The 10,712-nt window shown below is 48.3% G+C and overlaps 1 protein-coding gene across 5 annotated transcripts in view; it reads right to left on the bottom strand.

Moving 5' to 3' along the window:
- Positions 1-72: 72 nt before the first annotated feature.
- Positions 73-10,712, bottom strand: part of NEK6 (NIMA related kinase 6) — a 43,643-nt gene continuing 33,003 nt past the window's right edge. For all 5 annotated transcript variants that reach the window (XM_038156025.1, XM_038156026.1, XM_038156024.1 and 2 more), the window contains exons 8-10: positions 8,032-8,126; positions 4,794-4,907; positions 73-2,109 (exon numbers count right to left, since the gene is read on the bottom strand). In XM_038156025.1, the coding sequence (XP_038011953.1) occupies positions 1,999-2,109; positions 4,794-4,907; positions 8,032-8,126 (320 nt within the window). In that variant the 3' untranslated portion in view covers positions 73-1,998. The remainder of the gene's footprint in view (positions 2,110-4,793; positions 4,908-8,031; positions 8,127-10,712) is intronic.

Here is a 10,712-nt window from a genome sequence, read left to right as displayed (position 1 = left end):
AGGGCAGATCCAGCATCATTTCCAGTCTGATTCTCTTGTTATTCACCTCCACTTGGACCTTTAATACTGGACTTTTTTTTTTTAAACAAAGGTGTTTATTTTGGAAATAATTTTTTTATTTATCTAAAAAGGCACAGTTGCAAAAAATTACCTTTTGAAATACATTTCTTTATAAGCACTACGAAATTTCATGTAGCAAGAAAGTGACCAGACTTGTCCAGACACTCATATTTGAGCTGAGCTTCCCTGGAAGCCATGGCTCCAAGGAAAGCTGCAGTGGAAGCAGAGAGGTTGAGGCTGAACTCTGGGAAGTGCTAAAGAGCTGGTATGAATAACCAGGCTGCTTGGCATGGAAATGGTGGGAGCAATTTGGTGCCTCCAGGATGTTCTCCTGCTGATTTAAATTTCCCACGTCTCGCCCGAGAGCAGCAGCCTCAACTTTCTGCTGAGAAGCCTCAGTAAATGGCACCTTCCATTAATGACACCAATCATATTCACAGCAATTAATGGCTTTCCTTGGTACCCTATACAAATATTCCCAAATTTTACAGGGAGTAGTTGAAGATGGCACTGCAGTTTTCCTTTAAGTAGAGAAAAGTAGGTTAAAAAAATCCACTAAAAGCATATATATGTATGTAACCCCCTACCCCTAATCTTAGTTCAAAAAAGTTAAGGATCATAAGCTTTCTTTAAGAAAAAAACCAGGCACAGGCTGCATTTGAACTGCCACACTCAAATCTGCACATTGGATGAGCCCCTGTCCCACGAGGAAGCGGCGCTGGAGCAGCACAGGCTGAAGGATTTCCTCTGGAGCACCGAGGGCAGCCCTGCTCCTCCTGCCGGGCACACGGGATGGAGACACTGCAACGTGACTCCACGGCTCTTCCTGAAGCAGTATTTCCAGTGACAGTAGTGAGACAGATCATTGATTCAATGAATGAATTTAGCTGGCTGACAATTTTCATGCAGTTAAAGACGATGACTCCTTCAGATCACGTGGAGATTTTATAAACATTCACATTCTGTAATGAGCTTTCACAGTTTGAGAGAAGGGGCTGATCCTATGCAGAATTCCATACACAAAGCATTTCATTTATTTTTTTTTAATTTTCCAAGTGTTTAAAACACTGCTGAAGTTCCACCGACAGTACCCGATGTACTACTGAACGTGTAAAAGTCTCTGCACCAAAACTGAGTTGGCTTTGATAAACACTGGATTGAAACAGGAACCTGCAGGTGAAGAAGGGTCACCTGGAGGTGAACCATTCCAAAAGGGAAACATGAGGGAGAGGAGCAATTCTCTGCAGGAGCAAGGCTGCTAGGGGTTTGCTTGGCACGTTCATCCTCTTTTCCCCAGGCTCATGTTTAACTCATCTCTGACAGAGAAATGCATCAGCAAAATACTCCTAAGTTTTCAATTTAAAAAAAAGAAATCATGAAACGAAAGGGTTTCCCACCCCCCCAACCCTTCCCAGTTCCTAAGTCTGAAGAGGAGGAAATTAATAAAAACATAAATGGCTGCTTTAAAATATACCAAGTAAAAACTGAATTTGCTATTAACCATTTGCAGAAGAGGCAAAGTAGCAGTTATACAAATTACACAAAATCTATGGTAATCCTTACATTAGTATAAAGTGATTTCACTGAAGGAATTATTTCAATATTTCACATTACAGTTAAGATAGAAGGTCTGGCAAACGCTGAGCCCTCGTAATAGCTGCTATCCTAGATTACACACAACAGTTTTAAGAAAGGACCCTTAAATGATCTACATCCGTAACATTATTTGCCTTAAAAATAAAAAATGAAAAGAATCACTTGCAATACCTCACAGAATCTTCACGTTAAAGCACAACCACCTGTAAGAGTCCTTGTCAAACAACCTGCAAATGATGGAGCCTCTGCTGCGAGTGCTCAACCTCCCACCTGTGTGACCTGGCACCAGTCGCTTTCAGCTGAGAAAAGAATTCAAGTAAGACTGAGCTGTGCTGCGCTGCCTCATGTGCTCGAGGTCCACACGTGCATTTGTTTGGCTATTTGGTGCACGTAGCCGATGTCAGGCCTCTGATCTGGGTCGGGGTAGATGCACATGCTGACCAGCTCCCGCAGCTGCAAGACAGCAAAACAGGCACACGTGAGAGAGAGAGAATCCTCTGCTGCCCTCCTGGAAAAGGCAAGGCCTGCCCGAGCAGATGCTGCTGGGCACAGTCCAGGCATGCGTCTGTCTCATGTCTGTGTGTCCCACCTCCAGAAGAGCCAGAAGAATCTTTTCCACCAAATCTTCACTAAAGATTTAAATCTTGCCCAACCCCAGGATATTTTACATCCCAAAGGAGGATCCAGCCTGTGCACCAGGGCTGGGGAGAGCACGGGACAGAGGGAGGCACAAGCAGAACAAAGAGAAAGAAAGGAAGGAAACCTGAGATCACTTCCAAGATGTGACTGAGGTGGGAGGTGAGGAGGGACCTGCCAGTGAAAGGGAGCTGAGGAAAGGGGGAGCCTGAGCAGAGCTCTCAGGAGGTGCAGTTGTGCTGCCCTTCCTGCACCACCCCCAGCACCCAGCACTAAACCTGCTCCAGCCTTCCTGCGTAGCAAGGCTGACCAGCACTTGTGGATCCTCAGCTGCTGGACACAGCTACGAGACCCTGGTGCTTCCTAAAAAACCTTTATGAGGAAGAGAAACTGGTCATTGATTATGTCTAATAAATAAAATGCAGAAGGGCTGGAGTCTCCCCACCTCCCAGCCCTCTTTATTGTGCACATGAAAGATTGTAGCTTTTAATTATACAGACACTGAAAGCTGCTGGTACCCCTGAGGCACCAGGAAAAACAGCCTTGAGCCTCTGATCTTCTCACATCCTCCCAGTAGCCACAGTGCCAATTATTTTACCGGTAATTAAAAGCACGGCCACAGAGCGATCACGCACACAGCTCAGCTGCATTAACGAACGAACCCGAGGAGTGCAGCCCTGCGTGGATCGAGGCCAGTCCTTGCTCCCAGCCCAGACCTGCTGCCCGGCCCTGCCCCATTCTCTGCTGATTTGGAGCAGCTCAGGGCAGGGACATTGCAGCCTTCACAGCCCTGAGACCCTAAAGACTGAACATTTATCAGCCCTGACCACAAACCTCCCACAAACAACTGAGAATGCTTCCAGAGCTGTGCCCAGGGCCTGTGCCATCAGTACCATTTGTCCAAACAGTAGCTGTGCTCCCCTGTGCATGCAGCACTGACACAGCCCGGGCAGTTCTGTCCTCACAGGCACTCACCAGCACCTAGAGGAGCCAGCGGGCCGAGCCTGGATCAGCACCGCCAGCCAGCATCTCCAGTTACCAGCAAACCTCTTCCCAATATAGAAAACCAGCCCTGGCTGGGTCCCAGCTCCTCCTCCTGCTCCCAGCAGCACGCAGTTGCTCACAGGGGGATCTGGACTGCTGAGGCACAAAAGGCCACAGAGGAGAGGAACATCCCTGAAAGGAAACTAAAGCAGGGGCTCTGCCCCAAACACTGCCTGATTCCTCTTTCTTGTTCCGAGGAAGTACGCGCTGGCTGCTGTCGGTGCTGGAGCCCTGCTCTCATTCCCTGTTTGTGCTGTCCCAGCGAGCAGCAGCAGCAGCTGAGGAGCTGCAGCCACAGGCACAGCCTCTGCCAGCAGCCCGTTAATAGTGCATGAACCATCTGCACTTCTCTGGGACCCGGCGCCTTTGAGCTCTAAAGCATCTTCTCACCCCGACTGCAGCACCGCACTACACGCACTCTTTAGCACTGCCAGAGGGGAGCAAACAGACAGTAATTGTAAAGACAGGAAACACATCTGTCAACTTACACTAATTCCTGCTGCCAACAGGCATATCCTGAAATGCGAGCTGCAGCAGCACAGCAAAGGGATGCATGGAGCCGGGCGCTGCCACGGAGCTTGGGGCAAAACAATTTTAAAATTCACTTCTACAGACTAGTTCTCAAAGCATCGTTTTGCACGAGTTACTCGGCAAGGAAAAATAAAGGCAAAGGTGAAGCGTGGTGCAGGGGCCCTCCCAGGGCGGAGGCCAGCGCGGCTGGGCTCGGCATTTCCCGGCTTCCTGCTCCTCCTCAGGATGCTGAGGTAGAGTCAAACAAAAGAAAAACCCCATAGGATACGGCGAGCATCCAGAATGCCATTAGCCATTTCCTTTCAGATAGAAGGCAACTGTAAGAAATGAGGAGGTTAAGGAAAACCAGCTGCTTTGTCTAGGTGAGGCAGAAAAAAGCCAAGCTCATCTCAAGGGGCCCTGAGGAAACCCAGCACACGTGTCTGCAGCTGGGCCAGCAGGAACTGGGACACTGGGTTTATGCACTGGTTCAGATGCTCTGCCCATCCCTCGTGTCCAGACACACAAACCTGGACATGCTGTAGAGGTGCTGATTGCATTAAACTAAATGGCTTTTCTTTTTTTCTCAAAATGAATCCTTCCCCGCTCTGTCACACACTGAAGACTTCATAAACAAACATATCAGTGCTCTTTTATGAAATGTTTCATGGCAAAGGAAACAAGGAGAGGGCTTTCCCACAGCTCACTGCATCACAGACTTCAGTTTCACAGTACTCCCCACATTAAAATCTTTTTTTTTTCTTGATTTAGCTTGTCAGTGTTCAGACACCACAGAAGTAATTCGCTCAGCCAAGTATGCAGGACCCCCTGGCCATGCCCTGTTCTTCCCTAGATGTGGGGGGTTCTCCTCCTGGGTTCCCTTGCCCTGTGCCTGGAGAAACTTCACTGCACCTCCCCATTCCCCTGCAACCACCCTCCCGATTTACCTTTTCAGAATAATGTTCAGCTGGAAGAGGTGGGTAGTCACATTGCTCTATTTTTTGGCAAAGAGAAAACAGGTTCATTTTATCTCCATAGAAGGGACTTTGCAGAGCTGCCATCTGGAGAGAAAAAAACCAGAAACTGTTTCAGAAACACAAAGGATTTGAGAGCCCTTGGTGCTGCCAGTTTGCAAGAGCCAATTCTGTTCCCTGCAGGGAGCAGAGCAAGGGAGGCTGCTGCTCCCCAGCCCAGGCTCTGGCTCTTTCTCACCCACACTGAGCTCCCAGCAGGACTGAGGAGAGCCAACACCAAATCCCCAACCTCTTACCCCGCAGTGAGGAGCCAAGATTGATGCATTAGGAGGGATTTGGTGACACAGAGGTTTGTTTGGGCTGCATTCCCAGGGGCACTGCAGGAAGGGGCTGCAGCCAGGGGGTCTCACCAAAACCTCCCCACCACTAACACACATCCAAGTGCTGAGCAATGCAAACACACCGAGGTAAACCACCCCGGGTTTAAAACATACACCTGCCTTTCAAAGAACTTGGGGAAGAAACCTCTGTTTCTTCCTCACTCCTCACCACTACTATCAGGAGTAACACCAAGTTACTCCTCACAAAGGCACAGACCCGAGGGTGAAGAGTCTCCTGCCAGGATCCCAAAGAACCCCAGCAGGGCAGGAGCGTTTGGAAGATTTTGAAGGCAAAAGGTGAAGTGTCACCGTTACTTCATTACTGCCGTGACAGTGGTAGGCAACTCAGGAGAAAAATTACACAGTCCAGTTAGAGAGTCTGCTCCCCAAGTAGGACTGAGAGCAAACTGCTCTCCATCAGCTAAAGCAAAGCAGAGAACCCAGCACGGACTGTTCAGGGAGAGCACTAATGGGGGCATTAGGGAAAGCACAGAAAGCAAGCAAGGGTTAAACAGGGCCTCCAGGATCTCAATGCACACATCAATAATGCCAGCGAGGTTGAGAGGGGTTTTCCAATTCCCATTAACTTTTCATTCCAGGTTTAGTTAAGTGCTCGTGTGCAAAAGGAAGGAATGGAAAGGACACGCCGAGGGGCTCGGGATGGTAAACGCAGGGAATTAAAGTGCCAAGAGAGAGCACCCAGTTGTGACTCCAGCAGTCAGGGCTGCGGGGCCATGACCACAGGCACTCCAAGTATCTCACTAACTACAGTTTGTGATGCTACGCTGGGGTTTGCTCCTGACATTTTGATTAGAGCAATTACCCCAGGCCAGCCAGATCTCCATGGAAAACGCCCACCACGCAGCACGACTGGTTCAAACATCCAGAGATGGGAATCCCTGTTAGTGCTTAAATTGATCGTCTTGCCAGAACTGCTGAAGTCATTGCTTGTAGCTACATTCTGGGAATTAACAACTTATTTTTATCCCCTCCAAGTTATCTTGCTGACAGATAGCTACAGGAAGTGAGGGATGAAGACAGTTACTACTATATTGATAAGATTTAATAAAAATCACTATGATTATCAATGTCACAGTTAAGTGGTGCTATGTGGCATCACGTCCCAAAGCCCTCAGTGCTCCCTAAGTGGATTCCGATGGACACACATGTCTCTGAAGGCAATTTGTACATTAAATCTCTGCAGCTTATCTACACAATCTATCTGGAGAAATATCAGAAGTGACTCATCCCCAAACAAGCGTCCCTCCCTCACTTCTAAGTGACATGGAAAAACATTCTCCTTACAAGACACTGCAGCAGATAGAACAGTTCCCTCAAAGACACGCAGATGCTTGATTTTCAAAATTCTAGAAAGTTTAAGAAGTCAAGTAGTTGTTTAACTACTGAAGATAAACTGGTACCTGTCCAGTCCTCCCTGCAATCTGCAGCATCTCACAGCTCCTGTTCCCTAAGTTAAGGTTTACCTACGTAGGAAGGAAATTTAAAAAAGCTTCACATGCCAAAATTTTCAGATGTTACTGTAGTACTGCTACTCCTACCAGAGAATTATGTTTAGTGTGCAATTAATTCAGCTTCTTGAAATGCGAGGAGTACCAAGACTCCTGTGCCATAAGGGGACCATATTGCCTGCAACAAAAACATATCTTAGCACAACGCTAAATATTTCTCTCTGCATAAATCTGGAATCCCATCTCCGGGAGCTCAGCCTGGAGTGACTCAGAGCACCCTGGCACTGCAGCAGCAGCCAGGCACTGGAGTGCAGCTGGGCCCACTGACTGCTCCTGGCAGCCCAGGGCAGGGCCAGGCCCAGCTCCGAGCCTTACAGATGTTGTGGGAAAATTTACTTTTACCCCATCACGTCCTGCAATGTTTGTTTAATCAGGGTGAAGTAGTTTTCACATCTGATGTGCTCACAAAATGAATTACATTTCTGTTTATTCTCTAATTTCATGGGATTACCAGAAGTCGTGTTGAGAAGCAAAATGTCATCAGTTCCCATAATTTGTTAACCAAAGAGGATGTGAGCAATATTCCTGACTATAAATCCCAGGGATTTTTAATTCTCTGGGTGGGATAAAAGCTTTCTAAACGCTGCCATGCACTGTCACCTGGATTGGAAGAAGCATCCATCTAAAAAAAGATTTAGATTTGATTATACAGAAGTACAACACTGTTTGATACCCTTTGATCCCTGCTAAAAATGAAACCACAAAACCAAAAGCACACTTACTAAATCCTAACACTTATTTTCAAAACACAAGTAACAGCTTTTAAGAACAAGGTGCACACCGGGCAGTTCATCCAAATGTGTCTGCTCTGAGCCTGTGCCTCAAGCTGTAAGACAATGCACAATTAGAAAAACCTCCAGCCACAATACAGTAGAGACACTGATTTCACATCACATAAAACCTGTTTTTCCTTATTGGAAGCTCCCAAAATTAAAATGCCACAATTGGTCAGAATTCCATCTAAGAGACCAGTACCTTGCACTCCAATGAATTTGCCGTTTTCAAAACAAATGCAGTGAGGAAAACCTCTGCCCATGCTGCCCTAACAGAGCTCTGCTCCCAGCAGCAAGGAGGGAGGCAGCGAGCTGCCTTTCATGGCTTCCCCCTCCACTGTGACCCCAGCTCTCGTTGGGTGGCACGGCCCCTCCGCTCCTGCTCAGAAGGTGCACGATGAAACCAAATGAGTCAGCTTCTTCCAAGGATTCTCCACAAGCTGACCACAGGCAGTCTGAGCTGCTCAATCCCTGTCCCAGACCGTGTGCTTATGGAAAACCCGGGGGAGAAAAGTGAGAAGATACTTGCCTCGTACAATAAACAGCCCAAGGACCAGATATCAGACTTAAAGTTATAGCCGTTCTCGTGTATCCGCTCCGGGGACATATAGTAGGGAGTTCCCACTGCAAAAACAAACAGACCAGGGGTTATTGTCTCACAGTGACTGTGCAGCCTGTGTCACACACAGAGACTTCATTCAAGGCTCAGGTGTAGCACAAAGAGCTGATTAGAACCAAATACATCATCACAAACAGAGCAGAGAATGGTGAGCGCGGTTGAAAATATTTTCTGTATTTCTGACATTTGGGAAAAGTTTTGTTTCCCTTCCAGGCTCCCAAGGACCTTCAGAGTGCCGTGGATGGACAGAGCCACTGGAAGGGATCACCCCTTGGTTCACCAGACTGCACTGGGGGTCACGACTGTGACACCAGAGCAGGACTCGGGGGCCAGCACACCACTGGCTGTTCACCTGGCAGGCACAGAGTGTCACAGGTGACCCAGGCCCCAGAGGGACCTCTGACAGGTCACCAGGCACTGCAGGGGACACTAAGCCCAGCACCAGCCAGGAATGCAAAACCTGCCTGAAAAAAACCAAGATAATCATTCCAAGCTTTAAAACCCTGCTCCAGCTTGCAGTTATGTCACAAGCTGGGGGATTTCTATGTACTTCCACAAGTCTGTATTTTATCAAAAGAAATTTACTCAGTATTTTGGACAGAAGTTACAGGAAATTATTAATAAATTCCTTACCTCAAAAAGGTTCTTTTTAAAATCCTAAATAAGTTTCAGTTGTGGTAGTGAAAATACAAGACATCCTGGCAGTTTCAACTACATCAAAAAATCCTCAGATACATCATTTATTAAAACATCCAAGGACTGTATATGCTCTTTTCTCCTGCTTCCCCTTGCTTGTCCGTCCCCTGTCAATTTTTTTTTCCTTTTGGCATTCCAGTGTATCCTTCTCCTAATTAAAGACCTTTTCTCACAAGATGGCAAATGCTTAATTTGCCTGTAATATTCAGTTTACAGTTTCTCTATCTGAAATGCTGCCTGAAGACAGCTGCAGGACTAATAAGCTGCAGGATGGTGCTAGAGGTGGAAGAACAGCCACCGCCTTCCCCAGCATTCCATGGAGGGATCTGCACACTGTGGGAAACAAATGAGTTCCGGGGCACAAGGAACAACCTCGAGAGGCAAAACCCAGGCCCTGGCACCTGCACCTGTGACCCAGCACAGAGAAGGTAATTTATCTGGACCCTCAAGATGTCCAGCAACCAGCTGCCCTGTGTGATGAACTCAGCTCATGCTTTCAGGCTTTCACTTTAGAAATAACTTCCCTTTCAATGTGAAGAGTATCCTAACGAGAAGTTATATTTTTGCAAATTCTATAAAAATTACAACAGAGGAAAAGTTTTACAGGGAGATTACTTTGTTTCCATGCTCAGGAGGTGCAGGTCTGGCACAGCCCCAGACCCGGGTTTAATGGCCTGTGAAAGGCCCCTGTGCAGGGAGGAGACCAGAGCCCTGCCAGCAGTTAAGGATTTGTACTGGACTACACAGAGTAACTTCCCGGGACACCAGGAGCAGACAGGACTCATGCAGAGGCTTTCCATAGCTCTGTCCCACGTGCATGCAACATCCACACGATGGACAGTGCAGCTCTCCAAGCAATTCCCACACATCTGCCAGGTTTCTGTACAAGAACTGACTTGGCTGGGATTGCACTGATTCATTTTCCTGCTTAAAAATATGCAGCTGCAGAAGAAATGGTGATTCATTCCAGGAAGTTGTGGAGGACACTTCTGGAAGTCCCCACTGAGCAGCAGCGTGAGACACATTCCCACCTACACCTCCTCCTTGCTGCTCTGCCAGCCGTGCAGGAGCTCGGGGAGCTGTGGAGCACAGGGCTGGCAGGAGGAGCACAGGGCTGGCAGGAGGAGCACAGGGCTGGCAGGAGGAGCACACGGCTGGCAGGAGGAGCACAGGCCAGCCCCACTGGTGCCCGCTGTGGTGCCCGGGCCGGGCGGTGGCAGGGCCCTGCAGCCGCTCTGTCCCTCCATTGTTCCAGGTCAGTGCCCCAGAGCTAGGCCGTGGCAGCAGCTCTGCTGGGCCCCGCTGTCGGCTCAGATCAGGCCTCCCCGGCCGTGCCAGCGGTGGCAGGGCTGTGACAGGGCGGTGGCAGGGCTGTGACAGGGCCGTGGCAGGGCTGTGACAGGCTCAGCGCGCCACCGGCCCCGCTGCGGGGGCACGGGGCTGCTCCACCCCAGCCCGAGCTCACTGTGTGGAGCCCACCTTGCACGGTTACCTATCACTACTGCAGTCTTGTCAGCAAATGTACAAACAAGCAGGGCTCTGCGTTTCAAAAGCGATGCATTAATTTTTAAATAACTGTCATGATAAAAGACTGACAAGGCCAATTCTCTTTATGGCCTGTCCAGCATTACGTGGGACTCTCCTGTAATGAGCATCTTCTAGAAAGCTGCACAAGGCTTCCAGTGCAATCAGCCGGGGCTCGCCCTTGCATCCCATTAGTCAATTTGACAGGAACAGTCTAATCAGAGACCATTAATCAGAAACTTTCTTCAGCATTTGCCCTGCTGAAAATACAAAATACTGCTCAGATTCAACATTACTCACCAGGTGGTCGAGTAATGCATTTGAAGTTACAAGGTCGCAAAACCATAAGGAAGATTATGGTTAAGGACGGA

Source organism: Motacilla alba, chromosome 17, assembly GCF_015832195.1.
Source record: "Motacilla alba alba isolate MOTALB_02 chromosome 17, Motacilla_alba_V1.0_pri, whole genome shotgun sequence".
In the NCBI taxonomy this organism is placed as follows: domain Eukaryota; kingdom Metazoa; phylum Chordata; class Aves; order Passeriformes; family Motacillidae; genus Motacilla; species Motacilla alba.
The sequence above is the reverse complement of the archived record's forward strand: the minus strand, read 5'-3'. Positions and strand labels throughout refer to the sequence as shown.